The 18322-nt window shown below is 52.9% G+C and overlaps 6 protein-coding genes across 6 annotated transcripts; 3 read left to right on the top strand and 3 right to left on the bottom strand.

Annotated features, from left to right (window-relative positions):
* Positions 1-309: 309 nt before the first annotated feature.
* On the top strand, positions 310-2197 carry N7539_006360 (hexokinase family protein; the record flags this gene model as incomplete). The annotated part of the gene is made up of 2 exons (XM_056935962.1): positions 310-785; positions 925-2197. 2 exons carry the CDS (start codon positions 310-312, stop codon positions 2195-2197), a joined length of 1749 nt encoding a protein of 582 aa, XP_056788886.1.
* A 419-nt stretch (positions 2198-2616) lies between these two features.
* N7539_006359 (BolA family protein) lies at positions 2617-3097 on the bottom strand (the record flags this gene model as incomplete). The annotated part of the gene is made up of 2 exons (XM_056935961.1): positions 2617-2789; positions 2866-3097. The coding sequence occupies 2 exons, from the start codon at positions 3095-3097 to the stop codon at positions 2617-2619; spliced, it is 405 nt and encodes a 134-aa protein (XP_056788885.1).
* Positions 3098-3586: 489 nt separating this feature from the next.
* Positions 3587-5064, top strand: N7539_006358 (Nif3-like dinuclear metal center hexameric protein; the record flags this gene model as incomplete). Its single annotated transcript, XM_056935960.1, has 4 exons — positions 3587-3660; positions 3759-3802; positions 3934-4059; positions 4133-5064. The coding sequence occupies 4 exons, from the start codon at positions 3587-3589 to the stop codon at positions 5062-5064; spliced, it is 1176 nt and encodes a 391-aa protein (XP_056788884.1).
* A 988-nt stretch (positions 5065-6052) lies between these two features.
* Positions 6053-8143, bottom strand: N7539_006357 (epsin; the record flags this gene model as incomplete). The annotated part of the gene is made up of 4 exons (XM_056935959.1): positions 6053-7446; positions 7520-7740; positions 7818-7887; positions 8071-8143. 4 exons carry the CDS (start codon positions 8141-8143, stop codon positions 6053-6055), a joined length of 1758 nt encoding a protein of 585 aa, XP_056788883.1.
* A 1636-nt stretch (positions 8144-9779) lies between these two features.
* Positions 9780-10715, bottom strand: N7539_006356 (peroxiredoxin family protein; the record flags this gene model as incomplete). The annotated part of the gene is made up of 5 exons (XM_056935958.1): positions 9780-9808; positions 9909-10074; positions 10144-10189; positions 10314-10413; positions 10517-10715. The coding sequence occupies 5 exons, from the start codon at positions 10713-10715 to the stop codon at positions 9780-9782; spliced, it is 540 nt and encodes a 179-aa protein (XP_056788882.1).
* A 3783-nt stretch (positions 10716-14498) lies between these two features.
* skn7 (uncharacterized protein) lies at positions 14499-17065 on the top strand (the record flags this gene model as incomplete). The annotated part of the gene is made up of 8 exons (XM_056935957.1): positions 14499-14555; positions 14679-14695; positions 14852-14924; positions 15015-15158; positions 15325-15899; positions 15980-16199; positions 16289-16478; positions 16551-17065. The coding sequence occupies 8 exons, from the start codon at positions 14499-14501 to the stop codon at positions 17063-17065; spliced, it is 1791 nt and encodes a 596-aa protein (XP_056788881.1).
* Positions 17066-18322: the final 1257 nt, after the last annotated feature.

Below are 18322 nucleotides of genomic sequence, written 5' to 3'. Positions count from 1 at the left end.
CAGTACTGAGTCTACTGACTGACCAAGTTACAACAGTAGTGAACACTGAACAGTAACATGGAACAATGGACACTACTGGACTAACAGTGGACACTAACAGTGACCGAGTGAACTCTCTAAAAATGTACTAGCAGTAGTAAACATTAGCCAGTTGCTAACAACTGACTACCATCAAAACCACCACCACTACAGCACTAGATCCATCCCACTACCGCAGCCCCGGAGTACTACGATCGATTACCACCAAAAAACCCACTGCAACACTGCCACCACCTGCTCACAAATCACCCTCGTCTTTCACATAAGATAATGAAAGACGGGCACGTCTTTCCAACCATGTCCCGACTCAAACCATCATTACCTGAATTCTTGACGCCGCTGAAGATCGACCATGAGCGACTCCATCATCTTGCGTGTCGCCTGTGCTTGACCTATCGTACACTGGCCGCGACATCTTCAGAGCAATTCTTCCCCACGGCCACGACCCGTCTGCCTACGGGCCGGGAAAAGGGTCGGTACTTGGCTGTGTACCTCGGGTTGTATTATCTGCGAGTCGCATTTATCGAATTGTTGGGTGAAGAGCAAATAGGCAAGCATTCGCATGTTCGACGAACCTTGGAAAAGGCATGGCCTATTGAAGATCGACTGCGGCGGGATGATCCCGGCTCATTGTTCTCTTGGATTGGAGATTGTATCGCCGAGGTGATTCATGATGATCTTGCCAACTCCAAGGAAGATGCTCCATCTGAAATTGAGATGGGGATATCATTTTGTTTTCCGATAAAGTACATCTCTCTCTCTCTTTCAGCTTGCGGCCCTGAAATCGGTTGTCTGGACTACGAATTAATTCCAGGCTGAAATTGATCATGGAAAATTGCGAGATGCCGAAGAGAACGCAAACAAGAGACTGACATGCTGATATAGACAAAACTCCGTTAATGAGGCGATATTGATGCCAACCGGCAAAGGCTTCGCATTGGGTACTTCACTCAATTTGCATCAAGCCCTTTTGGATGGTTATGAATGTCACACGCGACGCTCGTCTGAAGCCGACCAGGATGAAAAGCCCGCCAAACGACAGAAGAAGTACTGCCTACCTACGCTCAAAATCTCAGTAATGACCAACGACACTATTTCCACTCTGGCATCACTGGCGTACTCGATCCGCGCGCTACCCAATACGCGCGTGGTGATGGGCCTGCTCGTCGGCGCAGGATGCAACTCTGCAGTGCCCATGAAACTCACCGACTTGCAAGATTCCAAAATTCAGCATATCCGAGAGAAAGACCCCACAGCCGTGGACTCCGTTGTCTCCACGGAATGGACGCTCAGAGGTGCGACGGGCCCTCTCACAGAGCTAAACTTGATCACCAACTGGGATACCGAGCTGGACGCCCAATCTAATCGGCCTGGCTTTCAGCCTCTGGAGTACATGGTTGGCGGACGGTACGTTGGCGAGCTGGTGAGAATTATATGTCATGACTGGTTTACCGGGGTTCAATCTGTACCGCGGTCGTCTCTACCTGAGAAACTGGTGACGAAATATGCTCTAAAAACCGACTTCCTCTCCTTGGTGGTCGCGTCCAGCTCTTCAGACGCCCAATTGGCCGAGAATTTACAACGAGATTTGCCCGCACCGACATCCAGTGACTGGGAATGGACGGCCGAGTATGCAGGTCAAATGCGTGTTGTCGCAGCCACCGTGCAAGATCGCTCTGCTGCTTTGATCGCCGCGGCGACTGTGGGATTACTTGCCTGTGTTGGGGAGATCAGCCTTCAAGAGCAGAACGAGAGGGCTTCACAGAAAGCTCGAGTGACTGCTGAAACTGAAACCGAGAAGCTTGAATCACATCCCCAATCAACTTCGGGCAATCGCGGACTGTCCAGACCTGGGTGGCTCAAGGGACCGGAGGAATTGGTTGTGGCTGTCAACGGAGGAGTCATACAGCATTATCCACACTACAAGGAGACGGTACAACGATACATTGACAGACTATTGATCAGCGCTGGCCCTCAAAGTGAAGGGAAGAGTATCTTTTTGCGAGAAGCTAGCGATGGAGGTCTCATCGGAGTGGGTGCTTTGGCTGGGGCTGTGGCGGGTGATTTCAACGGGATAATTGGATCCACATTTGAAAAAGAGACAGCAAGTATACATAAGAATGGCGAAAGAGCAGTTTCCTCTTTGACAGGCATATAGTATCGAGGCCAAAATGTCCATTGACAATCTATGCTACAATTACATGGGCAGTCGGGCATGATATGGAACCAGAAAGTCCGGATACAGTTGCAGAGGAACATGCTCAGAATTCGGTCATTTGCAGAAACAAATCTCCTTCCCGCCCTATCGTACAAGAAATATAGACCGGCAGCAAATTCCAGGGTATCGCGAAGAGATTCCGTCTGCCAAACGATCTTCTCCGTCTTTTCCAGACTTCATCCTCCGCAGAAATATCAAGATTCAAGCACACATGACAGTTGCAGCTGTTATTCTTTCCCTCGGGCACACGAATTCATTTACCTTCCAGAGATCGTGTATATTGCCAGTCATCCATTCATGACATCCTCAGCTCACGAAACATTGTGCTGTCGTCTTTATTGTGGCTCTTTTCCGCACCTCTATTCCCCAAGAGCCTGATACTGCTCAGTAGTGTAGCACTTTGGCGTCCATGCGTGAATCTTGGGGATCTCCTCCTTCAGCACCGAGTTGACCAGACGGTGACGGGCAAGCAGGTTCTTGCCGGCGAACTTATCAGAAACAATCACGGCTTGGAAGGCTTGACCACAGCCACCTGTCAAAGAAACAAGACGAACAGCACTCATCAGCCAGATTTTTCCAAAGAGAATCAACAAGCGCCAGTCACTTACCAGACAGATCCTCAATCTTCACCGTTTTCGCCTCGAGCTCAACCTCCAGCTTCTTCTGGAGCAGTTCCGCCGTCACACCGGAGGTATCAGCCATTGCAGCGCCGACAGCGGAGAACGAACGAGCCGAAATAGAGAAAAACGGAGCCTGTCGCGAGATCTGGGCAGCGTTTGGAACGGTAAGGTAATGGTAGCCTCGGCTCAGCTTGGTGATGGTGGAGGTGCGGAAAAACATGAACGCTGAGATGTAGAAACTGGCTGTAGTCCGGTGAGTGGTCCAGACTGTAGATGGGTAGTGTTTCAATGCGAGTTACAGTAGTACAGCCTGTGTTTGACAATGGCGTGAAATCGAAGTTGCGATTTGATGTCCGCCGCGGAGCGGAGGGGCCGATCTCAGGTGATCCACCCATATTACGACAACCTGACTTGTAGTCCGCCCGGCCCGCGTCTGGGGGGAGATTACTAATTAATGTGGCTGATGACCTGGTTCGACCTTGGAGAGATGGAGAGTGGCTGGTGAGTGTATTTCGTGGCGTTCCGCAGACGGAGAAGCTATGCCATCATTAAGACAATTGTTATCGAGTGCTGTGTAGCGTCACTCTTATCAAAGATCTTAATATCGCACTCGATACAGGAAGAGGACAAATACACTCATTGACTCTACCTTGACCTTCTGCAAAACTCTATGAATCATCTGCGGACAATTGTCACTCGATACTCGACAATGGCGTCTTCTTCTGCTTCTACGACTTCATGCTCGCCCTTTACCCAGGCCGTGGTGGGCGCTATGCGAAAGCTGTACGTGTGACGTTTGAAGATTGCAGAGACTAATGGGTCCTCTTCACAATGGAAAGATCTTAGTTTTTTCATTGACTGACGGTCAGAACCTGATCTAGCTACCCTGAAGAGCTGGCAGACAAGAGCTTCGACAATACAGGCTGTAAGTGATCCAATGAGGTTGCGATGATCATTCCTCACAACTCAGTTATCAACGCCCTCCTCCCCTACTCTGCTATCGATATTTGAACAAGATCCAGGGAAATTGTGTCACAAGCTAATCAAGTATGACAGTACTTCTTGAAGCTCCCTTTGAGCCCACGCGCCGACAAAAAAACTCGGTCCTGCTGGCCATCGACTTGACTACCGCTGTGGCAGATGAAGCCATCAAGCGACAGGACTCTGCTATTGTCGCCTATCGTACGTACGACCCCAGTTCGCATTCACTTTATCGCCATATGTACTCTATGCAATGGCTAAGACCCTATTCCAGATCCCATCATCTTCCGTGGCCTCAAGTCCATCACTCTGGCCGACACTCAACAGCGCTCACTCCTCCGGCTGGCCCAACATGGAATCAGCGTCTATTCTCCCCACACAGCCGTCGACACCGTCCCCAACGGCATGGCCGACTGGCTGTGTGACGTGGTGACGTGCAACTTCTCCCGGTGCTCCTCCTCGCCAATTGATGGACTCAAGCCCAGTATCCAAACCTGCTCCTCCAGCTTCTACTCTGCACCAACCTACCCGCAACCTCACGCCGTGCCATCCACTACCAACACCGAGAGCGACATTTCCTCCTCCTCCCCCTCATCCTCATCTCCTCCTCAACAGATGCCTCACTCGCGCTCAACCATTCACCCGTCCCCCTCGGCGTCTATTCCCGACGGCTTCGAGGGTGCGGGCGCAGGCCGCCTCGTCACGTTCGAGTCCGCTCAGCCTCTCACCACTCTAATCGATAACATCGGTCGAGGCGTCGGTCTCCAACCCGGCATCCCCATCGCCATCCCCCAGGGTCAATCCGTAGACTCCATTCAGATCCGAACAGTAGGAATGTGTCCCGGTTCCGGATCAGGCGTCCTTCTTCGCGGCGGGCAGATTCCCGATCTGCTGTTCACCGGAGAAATGAGTCACCACGAGACTCTTGCCGCCACGGAGCGGGGATCCGTCGTGATCTCCCTGGCCCATTCGAATTCCGAACGAGGCTATCTCCGTGCCGTGATGCAGTCGAAATTGAAGGGCGAGTTGTCGCGGCGCTGGGAAACCGAGCGGGCGGCGGCGCTCAAGGCCATGCAGGAAAGTGCGAAACAGGGTGGTGCGGCGCCTTGGACGTCAGCGGAGGATGTGTATGCGGATGAAACGGTGGATGTGGCGGTGAGTGAGGCCGATCGTGATCCGTATGGAATCATGATCTGGCGGGCCTAGGGTAGTGGTGGATCCGGGTTCTTGCATGCCAGTCACCAATTTCTATTATTTGAAGCTTGACTCCAAATCTATCGACGAGGATGAAATATATTCAAGATATTTATGTCTTGCGGGTGAGAGTAAGGCTACTCCCGGGCCCATGGCGACTATTCAGATGTGGCCAAGTCTCGACGGAGTGGTAAGCTCCAATCGTCAGGTCAGCCTTAGTTCAAGCCTTCCAAATCGACGGAGGTACCTAGGTACGTGGTCGTACGTTCACGGGGATAATGGCACACCAAGCGGTCTCGAGGGCGTCGGGTCGGTAGGCCTATTTCCTTTTAAATCATGCATGCCACTTGACGCTACGTAGAATAGGTATCGATATATCAAGAAGCAGAATATGATCCACCACCCGACTTGCTTCAAATTAGAAGCTACTATACGAGACCCTACTTGACGCTTACAGTGCGCAGAGAAAGCGTCGCTTGGCCATACCATCCATGGGGCAAGGGAAAAACAAAAATGTGAAGAAGTGAGATGGTTTAAAATCAGAAGATATGAAGAGGAGAACAAACTTGAACCCCAATTTCAGTAGTGAGAAGGATATCCTAGGTACATGAAAGACACGAGCAAAAGCAGCAGCGAGAGACAAATGAGACTACGAGACAGGGTAGGAATAGGGGGTTGTGAGGGGGTTAAGGGGCTGAAGCACATATAGAAACAAACGGTGACCTGTAAAAGGGTTGGAGGGATAATTGGAATTCCACGCAGAGGCTCCCATAGAGAGGGTGGTTGTTTAAAGAATTGGCAATGGAAAGGTGGTGTGATGGCGAAAGAGCAGAGAAAAGGGGAGACAAGTGGTGGCTCGTATAAAGTACATGACCGGAGATGTCATGCTGGTCATGGCACGAGCGCAAAAGAGGGAATCAAGGGATTTGCTGTAGGCAAGAGGCGGCAGATACAACGACAGCAGGGAAGACGGTGCGAAATTCGAGGGTCGAAATCCCACTTAAAGATCGATCAGACTACCACCATTTTGCTGCGGTCGTTGCTGGCTTGCCCATGGGTTGCTGGTCTGCTGTTGTTGCATGAACCCGGTCTGTTGCGGCATGCCAGTATATTGCTGGCCGAAGAAGGGATTATTCCCTGTTTGAGTGGCGTGGAGACGGTTGAGACCTTGACCAGCAGAGTTGACAAAGGTGCCTGGAGCGGTATGTTGAGAAGGAATGCGCAGGTCTCCTGTATTGCCAAAGGTATCCTGGCCTTCGCCAGTCGATAGAAGTGCGTTGAGTCGCAAATGGTGGGGGTCAGCAGACTGAGGTGGCGTGCTCTTGGGAGGCTGGGGGGCCTGGAAGTTGGCGATGGGGTTGGGTTGACTGGGCTGCTGAGCAAATGGGCTGCTGCCATTGTACATGTTGTTGCTGTTCTGGTTGCTGAACTGCGAGGTCGCTCGGTCTTCCGCCAAGGCGTTTAGAGTAGGAGGGCCAGTCCGAGATTGCTGGGCAGCGAATGGTGACTGAGTGCGCTGAGCAAAGGGATTGTTTGATCCGGTTGGCATGGGCTTCAACGTATCGGCGGGCTGATTGGCAGTCCAGGGGTTTTTGTTCCCTGCGGAAAGGTAATTTTCTTGGGGAAATTGCTGTTGTTGCTGCTGTTGCTGCGGCTGCTGACCGAAAACATCATTGGTTCCCCATGGGTTGTTCATGTTGAAAGCGGTCTGTTGAGGTTGAAGTGTAGACTGGGGCTGCATGAAGTTGTTCTGAGATTGTCCATATGGATTTTGGTCAAAGACAGACGGCTGTTGCTGGGGTTGTTGCTGCTGCTGCTGCTGCTGCTGCTGGTATCCGGTGGCATATGGATTACCCATGCCCGTCGGCTGTCCCTGGAACCCGGTTGGCTGCGAGTATTGGTTATTCAGGAAGCCCGTCGACATGGGTTGCTGAGCATTGATCGGGTTGCCGAACCAGTCAACCGCTCCCTGCTGCTGATAGCCCTGGTTGAATCCAGTGGGCTGCACCTGGGCCGGAGTCTCGTCAAAGAGCGAGTGAGCGTTACTTTCCTCCAATTCACGCTTGCGTAAATCTTCTTCCTCTCGACTTAATTTGATCGCCTTTTGGAGGTCCTCATCGTCATCGTTGCCGGCTTGCTGGGCACGTCGCTTGCGTTCCTCTTCAGCCTCGTGTTTACTAGCTTCAATCGCGAGTCGATACTCGGTGTCGTCTTCATCGTCATTGCGCGGGCGACGACGCTCTCGACGTGCAGGATCGCTGCCGCCGCCACCACCTCCGTATCCATCGTCCAATCCACTCACGCGGGTCTTCCACAATTTGCGATCCGATCGCTCGCTGCGCAGTCGGTCTTCGTCGAGAACCAAAGCCGTAAGTTCCTTGGCAGCCACTCGCACTACGTTGAGAAAAGAGGGTCAGTTGTCATGCCCGCGCGGGGATCTCAGATCGATCACACAAGAATCGCTCACCATTTTGACCGACGTCTCGACTTTCCTCGTCGACGTATTGGAACTCGCGCAAGGTCTTGATGATGTAGACGTTCTTCCGCGCCCAGGTCACGACCAGCTCGGACCCCTCGTGCAGGCAGTAATCGAGCACCTTCAACGATTTGAGCACGTGGCGCCAATTCTTTCCCTTGTCGTTCAGGCGTTTGTCGAGCATGTCCATAATCTCATAGAACTCATTGGGGCTATATGCAAGGGATGAGTTAGACGCACATCGGTCCGGATGGAGATCATGAGCGGAGGGGTGAGGGGGAGGACCAACCTTCCAAAGGTCATAGCAGCAATCTCCGACATTTCCGTGCCCGTCGGGCCCCATGGATCATTGCTGGTGGCTAATTGAGCACAAGTCAGTATCGTGGAGAGACACAGTCGTTGCACCTCTACTGACAATTGCATCCACCTCCCCGACGCACCAAGTCAGGCGATCGGACCGGCAGGGATCCGGATCGACTGGGATGATGATCGCGGGGGTGCCGGCGCAATCGACATGAAAGGGAGGAGCTGATCTAACTCACCATTTCGAACTTTGACTTGCACTGAGGAGTACCCCTTTGTGACGTTCTTGACACTGCGAACGACTTTGGACATGGTGGCGGTCTATTCAACACCGTTCGGTCGCGGCAACGAGTATGTGATATTTAAATGGGATTCAGAGCAGGCAACTTCCAAAGAGCCTTTTCTCGCCTTCACTTTCGCTCTTGTCTTGGCGTCTGAGTCTTCACCGTTTCTTCAAGTGTGGTCGTGAGGGAAGAGGACGGAGTGAGGTGTGCGGAGCTCGGGGGGTTCAATGGCCGCGTATCACCGGACGGAGTCGCTGTATGTAGCAGGAGTCACTCGGAAGATACCAAACGCGGTGGGTGTCAAGTCGCAAACACGACGATAAGAGTATACAGATATCAATGATCAAGTACGACAGACTTGAAAGGTGTGGTCTCGGGCTTGAGTCAAAGAGGCGAGCAAGGAACGAGTGTGAGGGAGAGAGAGGGGACTGTGGCTGGAACGGAGGTGCACGAGCCTTGGCAATTGGGCTATGACGAAGCGGGAGTTTTCTTTGGGGGGGGGGTGGGGAAGGTGGGCTTTGCCTCTGCCCGACCGCTCGTGGAAGGATTTCGCAGTAGACTGAAGACTCAACACGGCCCTCAATGTAGAGAGAGATAGATTTTTCACGAGAGGGAAAGGAAAGGCTACCGGCTAGCTAGAAGACTCATATGAATAACGAAGCACGCACACTCGATCACGAGCTATGTCAGTCCACGTTCCTCGAAAGTCGACGCAAAGGGCAAGTATCCAGGACAATCTCCAAGACAGCTTGATAGTGTTCGTTTCCGGTCATCACGCCCCTTTCAGGATGACTGCAAGAATTTCCAAGCGCTGTCACTGCCTAACGTGGCTATTTGTTTCTGTACACTGCAGTAACTGCACTCCGGACCCTTGACTCTCAACTCGATTCGTGTTGGAGTGCCAGAACTTCGAAATATACCGGTCTAGTACTTCCCTTGACTCAGCACTCTTCAGCATGGCACAAGTACCTCACAACTCACCACAACCATGTACCCTGGTAGGAACCCCTAATCTCGAACTTAGGGACTACAAATGCCATCTAAACTAATCCACAATTACGCGTTACTGTCCATCCACTTCTCATGTCTCGTTGACCTTTTTTACTACTACTACTACTACTACTACTACTACTACTACTACTACTACTACTACTACTACTACTACTACCACTACTGGGCGACAGACTAGGCAGACAGATTAAGTAGCTGAAAGCAATATAGTGCACCTTGAAGCCCCAATGACAGAGTTCACAACTCAATGAAGAGGAAATGTGCATGGAGGTAAGGGACGATGTCCTTGGATAACTTGCACAAGCTATGATGCGGAGAATCTGGGGAGGAAATTGCGGACGGACTCGAAAAAGGAGGAGGTGGGCGCCTTTGATCCGTTTCATCCCAGACTCGACCACGTGCTCCGTGCGTCCGCCAAGCTTCGAGGCAGCAGAATTGGAAAGGTACTGATCCAGAGTCCGGGTTACTTCCTCCTACGACGGCAGACTGACACTCCAGAGTGAGATGCTTGACACGGAAACATCCTCATTCGATGGATATAAGGTGGTGCCGTCAAATTATTGTAGTTTACATTCGCCGTCCATGATTCCTCGTTCTGTTTGATATGGAACCGTTAAGAGTTTTTACATTCGTCCTTTAGGAAGATATCTCTCTTAAGCGAGCACCTTCTCAGCGGCGGAAACTGTGGCAGATTTTGATTAGCATTTCATCGTGTATACCTCTCGCCTCGACTTCGAGACGGTCTCTCAGTCGAATGACTGTCTCGACGGGAGCCGACTTACCGTCGACGCCGGTGTTGTCCGGCTCAACAAAGGCCTCCTTGACCTTACCGTCCTCCACCAGCAGGGCATACCGCTTGCTGCGGTCGTTGCCAAAGATGGAGGAGCTTTCAAAGGTCAGATCCAGGGCCTCGGTGAACTTGCCCGAAGGGTCACCCAGGAAGCGGATCTGAACAAAGGGCAAGAGTCAGCTTTCACGACACAACCGTCGGCAATGGAATTTGAAAATCAAACGTACCCCGCTCTTGTTCTGAGGATCCAGAGTCAGACCCCACGCCTGCATGCTACGATGCCAATTGTCGTCAGTATCCTCAATTCCTGCCCCTTCGCCAGTGTTCTTCCTCTGCGCTTCACAGAGTGCTGTGCTTTCGAGCACACGATCGAGGTCGTTCGGCGGGAACTTCTTACACAAAGGGATCATTGACGGAGACCACGAAGGTCTGTCCGGCCTCCTTCAGCTTTGGGTGGCTGATATAACCGGGCACGTGGGTACTAGAACAGGCGGGGCCTAAAGAGTAATGTCGCAATCAATTGTCTGTCCATTGCACGAGCTGACCGACATGGCCAAACCTGACACATGGGTTTCGCGTTTGCAGCTGGATCGGACTTACTGAAGGCGGCGGGCACACCAACGATGACTGCCTTGCCCTTGATCTCCTTAGCAAGGTTAGTCTTGTTGCCCGGCGAGTTTTCGACCAACACCTCCAGGTCGGGGATCGCATCGCCCTTTTGGACGAGGTTGCGGGAGGTGCTGTGGAAGGGAGCCGCCCTCACGCGGGTCGCTTGGGTCGCCAGACGTCGAGCAAACATGGTGTCAAGGAAGGTGATGGGGTTTCGAATGTGGAATTCAAAAAGAGATGATAAAGAGAGAGCGGGATTGCAAAAAGCTAGCCTAGAGCCAGATCAAGAGAAGGACCGTGGTTCAATGGGTACCAAGATGAGGAAGTTTGAGGTGGCCTATCGATAAGATCGAGACTTCGAGAACAGGGTGAGCTACCCGTCCCAAAGTGGATAGCTTGAAGTTGGACCATTTCGTCATCAATCCGCGCCGCACGAAACGAGGTTGAGACGCGATCGACAGACCGTTCGTGCCCTCGTTTGAGCCCTGCGTCCCGCTCAACGGTCACGATCGGCAAGCCTCTATTCCGTTGGGCTATCAGCTATCTCAAATCGCACTTGCGACTGATCCACCTGGTCGACTGGAATCCTGTAAGCTTGGGAGTGATCGATCTTCAGCGTACATCGGAGGGAAGATGATAGAGCTCATTCAGACGGCCAAGATCAAGTAGCTCGTAGCCTCGTGTACAGACGCTGAATAGATTGGTATCACCACCAGTGCCAACCTGCCACATGTCCGATTGGGGTTGACCCGTTGTGGGAGAGCGCAGCTACCTAACCCTTTTTTGCAATGCCGGGACTTCTTCAGGGAGTACCTCCAACTCGGCTTCTGTGGGGAAAAGGAGGTAAGTTGTGGATTTGTACTGACAGTACTTTGAGTCTCAATGAGGTCGTTTTCTTCAGATCAGGCTCTATTGCCGAGTGCCTTCCTGGGTAAGCTTGAGAAGGTTCCAACGACAAAGACAGATCATAGCCTGTCGCACTGAACACTGCACTCAGTGCACTGCCGAGGTAGAAACGATACCTGAGGTGAGTACCACAGGTATCAAGCACCTTGATACGGACTTTACCTAAAGTTCCTGCCTGTTTAAGGTAGATACTAGGTCCCTCGGCAACAGTACTGTAGAGTGTAGAGTGACTAGAGTCAAGAGTGTAGTGGTCTCAGATGAAGGTCTGACTTTCACTCTGCAGTCGGGTCCTGAATCTGCCCCGATCAAATTATTGTCATTCCGCCGAAGTTCATCCGCAGTAACTTGTCTCCTCCTACAATTGACGCGAGTCGACGCATTACCTAGTCGCCGGCTCCTTCTAATGATTCTACAGTACTATGTACTGCGATCCCCGCCCGACGAGTCTCCCTCTTCTTTGATGGTCCGATGTCCGAGTCCGCGTCGGAGCACCCGATCACCTCGCGAGGTCCAGGAGTGGACGCGGAACCCATCGCAACTCCAAGATAGGAGGAATCGTACCCAGCCAGCACTGTACCCGGGATTTGTCCCGAACGGTGGAGCCTCTCCAGTCGCGCCTGGTGGACAAAAGGGAGCCCTTTTGCGTCTCCAATCAACCCCTTTCGGCCGAGGAGGCATCTGTCCGGATAAATCGCGGTACACGGGTATAGTCCCTCAAGATCGTTGCGCGGAGTCTCCGAGTACCTCGTCGCAGGAATCCTTCCGGGCAATAACATGTTGGAGACCGGGACAGGGAGACGCAACCTCACCATACATGATATGAGTATCGTCATCTCGGTTGTTCGGTGAGTTTAACGTTTGCACCATGTTGCACGATGGCAGAGTCGGGTCTTGAACCCACACGAGATGCATGGGGTGGCTTGACTGGCTTGACTGGCTTGACTGGCTTGACTGGCGTTTACCGGTACAATCATGAAATGTCCCTCCACTGAGTCCACTCCATCTGGTGCGCACGGACGGTGGCTGTCCCTAAAGTGGACGTCTCGTCCACTGTTGCTTCGTGCCGCCTGAGACCGTGGGGTCTGAGAACGGGCGGTCTGCGACCGGATCGCTGGTTGCCGATGCTGCCGAGGATGCTCTGTGGAAAGAGGGCTGGCGATGAAGCCTTGACCAGATGAGAGAGTCTTTCCACTCATGCATGACCACCGATGATTGACCTATGTTGACTCCGTATACCGTGTCAATCTACTGTACGAGTGTACACTGTACACTGTACACCCCGTCTTTGGACAAGTGGACGGAACCGTCATCAGAACTGACAAAGAAAGGTCGTGGTTCAACTAGTCTCGCGAAACGGTGGGAGAACCGAAGAGTGAGAGCTCTGTACATGGAGTTCGATCTGATCCGACCGGCCGCTCAGAGATGGAGTTGGCAAAATCAGAACCTAGGGCCGTGCTCATGACCCGGATCGTCAGAGTCTCGTATGGCTATACAGGATCATGCATCCCCTTCGCCCTGAATGGACCCATCCTTCCCTTGGACAGACAACAGTTCCCAACTTTCGATACTTGGCAATCCGGAATCGAGGGTCACCGCCTGCGTGAGCGGCGGTATTCTCACGGTCAGTCAGGTTGTATGCCCACCGTTGGCACGAGTCAATGGTCATACATATTCTTCCGCCTGAACCATCAGTCCTTTTTGTCCTTTTAGTCCCGAGTCTCTGGCAAAAGCAGGGGAATCGGGGTCGTTCTTCGGGTTTTTGATTCTTGAAATCGATGGCCGTGTGTGAGTTGGAGCGTCGGAGAAAGGGTTGATTCAACTGTGTTGCAATGGCCCACCGGTCCAGTGGTGATGTTGGCTCTCGTCACCCGTAGGGCATCGATTCCATCATCGTCGCTGCCCGTGTCACGGGTGGTCCGGCGGACGATCTTTGCTCAGTTGCCCACTTCCGATGTTCCAGTCACTTGGATCTCGAAGACGTGACCTGGTCAGTCTCGGGAAGGGGAAGACGGATCAATCGCTGAGTAGGAATGGGAGAGAACACACTCCCATCTGCCTTGGGTGTATAAGGTAGCTATGCATCATGGATCAAATCGGGGTCAGCCCCGAGAGAGGACTATGGGCATTGTCGAGGGGGTACTACTTTGCTTGCCAAACTCCACCGGAATGTACATCGGTGGTTGTGATTTGTACTCGTAGTTTTGTCCACATCCATCGCGTGTCCCGGTAGTACTTCGATCACCACCACCACGCAGTACCTGCCGTGGTACAGTCTCTAAACCGGAGTACAACGACAGGATCAAGACTTCCTCTCAACCTCTGGTTCCAGTCAGTCTCTCCCATCCGCGTCTATGATGCTCATCTCTTCATCTCTTCATCTCTTCATCTCTTCATCTCTTCATCTCTTCATCTCTTCATCTCTTCATCTCTTCATCTCTTCATCTCTTCATCTCTTCATCTCTTCATCTCTTCATCTCTTTCTTTCTCTCTCGCTCTCTCGGACACCAACTCTCACTCTCACTCGCATCCCAAGTCGAATGCCTCCACCACACCAAACACATGGAAAAAAAAATCCTCCTCCTCCACCACCCTCTCTCTAATTCCTCCCCCCCCCCCCCCCCTTCCCCTCGCTCCCAACCCCGACTCTCTTGACTTTCTCTCCCTCCAACCCCCAAGTTCCTTTTCGTAGTCATCCCCGAACGGGACGGTTCCTTACCCGTTCGCTTCTCCCTCTGGCCTGAGAAATTATTATTCCACCTCCTGCCTTTTCTCCCATTTCCTTCATTCTCTTTCCTCGAAATCCCCCTCCACCAACCAACCAACCAACCAACCAACCAACCCCCACCCTTGCACCGCGTGAGGCGCCTTCCCCATCCCCGTGTCGCGGCCCGGCTTGAAAGCCTGCACCTTCGTTTTCGCCCTCCGTCGCGTCGGATGCCGTAGAGGTTCCTTGGTTCTTTCTTGGGTCTGCTGGCTTTTCGCAGTGCTTATTACCCTCCGTATACCCGCCAGCCCGCCGGGTCCAGCCTGCTGCTCGTTCGACCGGTCGCGACCCGTCTAGCCCAGCATGGAGGGTGGCCAGACCTCGTCGAATTCCGCCCCCGCTGGGAACTCCAGCGATTTTGTACGTGAAAAGCTTCTGCTCCCCGGGACTGCAGTCGGCGATCGCTGTCCAGATCTTTCCTGGATTGTTTGCTTTTTTCTTCAACTTTCTGTCGCAACTAACACGATCACTCCCGATGGATAGGTTCGCAAACTGTACAAGTGAGTCCCTGAACCACCATCATCACTGCCGCTGCTCGGCCACTCGACTTCGAGACTGAATGCGCCGCCATCCGCCTAGTCGCCACAAACAACGCATGATGGTCGCGCACTTACGACAATGCATCTCCCCGACTCCTGGACTAACACTGTCGATAGGATGCTGGAGGACCCTTCCTATGCATCAATTGTACGCTGGGGCGATGAAGGTGATAGCTTTGTGGTTCTCGAGGTACAGTCCATCCCATCCGGCACGTCCGCCCGTGGCCGCGGTCATGATCACGTCGCTCCCCACGTACTGACCCGGCGCCGACAATGCTAGTGTGAGAAATTCACCAAGACCATTCTGCCGAAACACTTCAAGCACAGCAACTTTGCGAGTTTTGTGCGCCAACTCAACAAATATGACTTCCACAAGGTCCGCCAAAACAACGAAGAGAACGGGCAGTCGCCGTATGGGCAAAATGTGAGATTACACCCCCGGGTTTCGCCGGTCCACAGCCGGCGACTCCTTCGCCCCCCCCTGGATCCTATGCGATACCCTGTTGCTCTGTGTCTTTTCTTTTTTTCCTGGTGTGATGCCCGTCGCGACCGATGCTCTGACGCTGGACTCTCTTCGGATCAATTCACAGGCCTGGGAATTCAAACATCCCGAGTTCCGAGCCAATAGCAAGGACTCCCTAGACAACATCCGCCGCAAAGCTCCTGCGCCTCGCAAGCAAACCCAGCCGACCGATGAGGCGGCCCCAACTCAACAGATCGATCTACTTAACCAGCAGATTGTCGCCCAGCAACAACAAATACAGCATCTCTCAGACCGATACGCGCAACTCACCGTCGATCATCAACTCATGCTGCAGGAATCAATGCGCGTCCAGAAGACGGTCTTGAACCACGAAAACGTCATCCACCAACTCATGACCTACCTGCTCTCAGTCGATGCGCGCCAGCGACGAGACAACAAGGCCCTCTCGTTCCAAGCGCAAGGCGGCGCCGGCGTCAGTCCGGGGCAGGTCGGCGCGATGGATGACGCGCCCTCCTCTCCCCTGCAGCAGGCGTCCAAATTGTTGAGCGACATGAATTCCGAGATGCAATTTAACATGGCGGCGATCGACCCGGCAGCCAACGATGCCTCCAAGGCTGCGGTCCCAGTGGCCGCGCCCGTCTCTCGGTCGGAAACGACGGCACCCCTAATACCGCCGCCATGGTATATCCCAAGATGAGTGCAGACCTGGAACAGGTGGTATACCCCGTTGGGGCCACCAATGGCATTGACCCGATGTACAGCCAACATGTCAACAATGTGCCGTATCCTATGCCCGCCAAACCAGATGTTGATGCCAACGATGCGCAACGGTTCCAAGACAACGGCAATCGCAAGAAGACGACGAACGTCGATCCGGGCTGGATGCGCAGCCCTCAAATCTTGCTTGTGGAGGACGATGCGACGTGTCGACAGATTGGTGGCAAATTCCTGTATTCCTTCAACTGTGTCGTCGATACTGCTGTAAGTCAGCAGTTCCCTCTGCGACGGGGTGGAACTTGCCGCATGACCTAGCAGACGAATGCTTACTGATCGGGGTTTGGTTTTTGTAGTTTGACGGCCTCGAAGCTGTCAACAAGATGCAGGCCGGCTCCAAGTACGATCTCATCCTGATGGATATCATTATGCCAAATCTCGACGGTGTATCCGCCTGTCACCTCATCCGCCAGTTTGACCGAACTCCCATCATTGCCATGACCTCCAACATCCGAAGCGATGATATTCAACTCTATTTCCAGAACGGTAAGCGGCGGTCTCACCCAGTTTGATTCAGAATGACAATGACCTCGTCCCTTGACTAATGCGAGTACAAAGGCATGGATGATGTCCTACCGAAACCTTTCACTCGCAAAAGTCTTCTCGGCATGCTCGAGAAGCACTTGGTTCACCTGAAAACGATGGCACAGCCCATCGACGCCACGCCAGCTCCAGCGCCGAGTGCGATGACCGTTCAGCCTTCGGCCACGCAGTCAATCAAAGAGGACAATAGCTCCCCCGGCCAATCTCCGGCCGGCTCAATGACGAATTGGCAGTCTCCGGGTCAGTTCCATGGCATGCCTTCAGTGCCACAACCGATGTCTGCAGTTCCCGGTCAGTACGTCCCTGGTCCCGGCGCGCCGCCGGGGACGTACGCCGTCGATCAAAACGGCATGCAGTACCCAGCACCTGCCAGAGTCACCGTTCCCTCCAATGGCGGACCACCCCGGCCTCAGCACCGTCGGCAAATGTCTGACATGTCGAGTGCCACCGAGAACCCCAATGTCAAACGGCAGCGCATGTACTCACAAAATCAACCGATGATGGCTGTCCAAGCCGGTCGGCCTGGTTGAACGTCCTCAAGCTGCAGTATGACGCTCAACCGCCCCTATTGAAATCCCCTTTGGCTCTTCCTGCCCCGCTCGACCGCATACGGCCCTTCTATGTGTTTCACTTCTGTCCATTATACCAACATTCCCACTGTCTATATTGAGGTCACTGACCGTACATTGCTCACATTTTGCACTTGGCATTCCTTGGCTTGTCTTATTGCTGTCTCTGGGACAGCTTCTTCCAGCGCTGTTCAGGGTCTTAGATATGGTCACTTTCTTTTCGCGGGAGAGAAACTCTCAGTTTTTGGGATGGCGCATTTGTTGCTACGGATTTGGACTATTTAATCGGCGTTTCGCCGACCTATGAGACCCTTTGCTGTATCACTTATCAGGTGGCCGCTATTCAAACAACGTCAACCACTTGACAACATCCATTCCATCATCTAATACGTCTGATCGTGAGCCGTAGGTTCTGTACCGCAAATGAACCAGTCACTTGAATTATCACGATACCCCGACCCTGTTGGGCGACGCTGTAGCTTGATTCGGGAAGCCTAAGTTGGAAAGCGACTGTTCATCAACTCATCGTGTTCAGATCGTCTTACGCACGATCACAATACTTGTCCTGACAGTACTCTCCAGTCTGTCCTATTCAAGTCATTATTCGCCTTTTCGAATCGTCATGGGCCTCCATGCGTTCGATCGCCTGAGATTTTTGACCCGAATAAAATTCCCACGTTCAAGGAAGCCCTTAAAGAAACAGATACCCCACTATACCCGTGTTCCCGCACAGGAACGCCGCTCGGACGAACCTATGCCTATGTAGATCCTCGTCAAGGGGAGATCTGGACCGCAGGGTCGTGTCTAGACCGGATCAGCTTCCACGATCGATTTGCATTCGACGGTATGGAGCCCACCTTGGTCCAGACCCCTCATTAGGTACTAAGGTAGGTAGGTACCTTGATGGTTCTGGACTTTCTGGAGTCTGGACTCTCTGTGGCTGCGTGTGTGGCTTATCACGTGTGGCTCAACCATGCTAGCTCACGTGATGCAAAAGGGAGCAGCAGTCCCCGTCAGTGCAAAGCCATCAAACAGTGCAAAGAGTGCAACGCGGTGGGTGTGTCGCCGGCTTGGCGGGGTTTTTTGTGCTCCTTCTTTGATAGCAAACGTCGTTTTGGGTTCCGCGGCTAGGAAAGTTGAACGCTGTGGTCCCTTGCCCTATTCTCTTCCACATTGTTTTCCTGATCCTGCACTCGACTGCGGCGCCTACTTCCAGCC

The sequence above is a fragment of the Penicillium diatomitis genome (assembly GCF_028827545.1).
Source record: "Penicillium diatomitis strain IBT 30728 chromosome Unknown utg000008l_segment0_segment0, whole genome shotgun sequence".
Classification (NCBI taxonomy): domain Eukaryota; kingdom Fungi; phylum Ascomycota; class Eurotiomycetes; order Eurotiales; family Aspergillaceae; genus Penicillium; species Penicillium diatomitis.
Note: the sequence above shows the minus strand (reverse complement) of the source record. Positions and strands in the feature narration are given on the sequence as shown.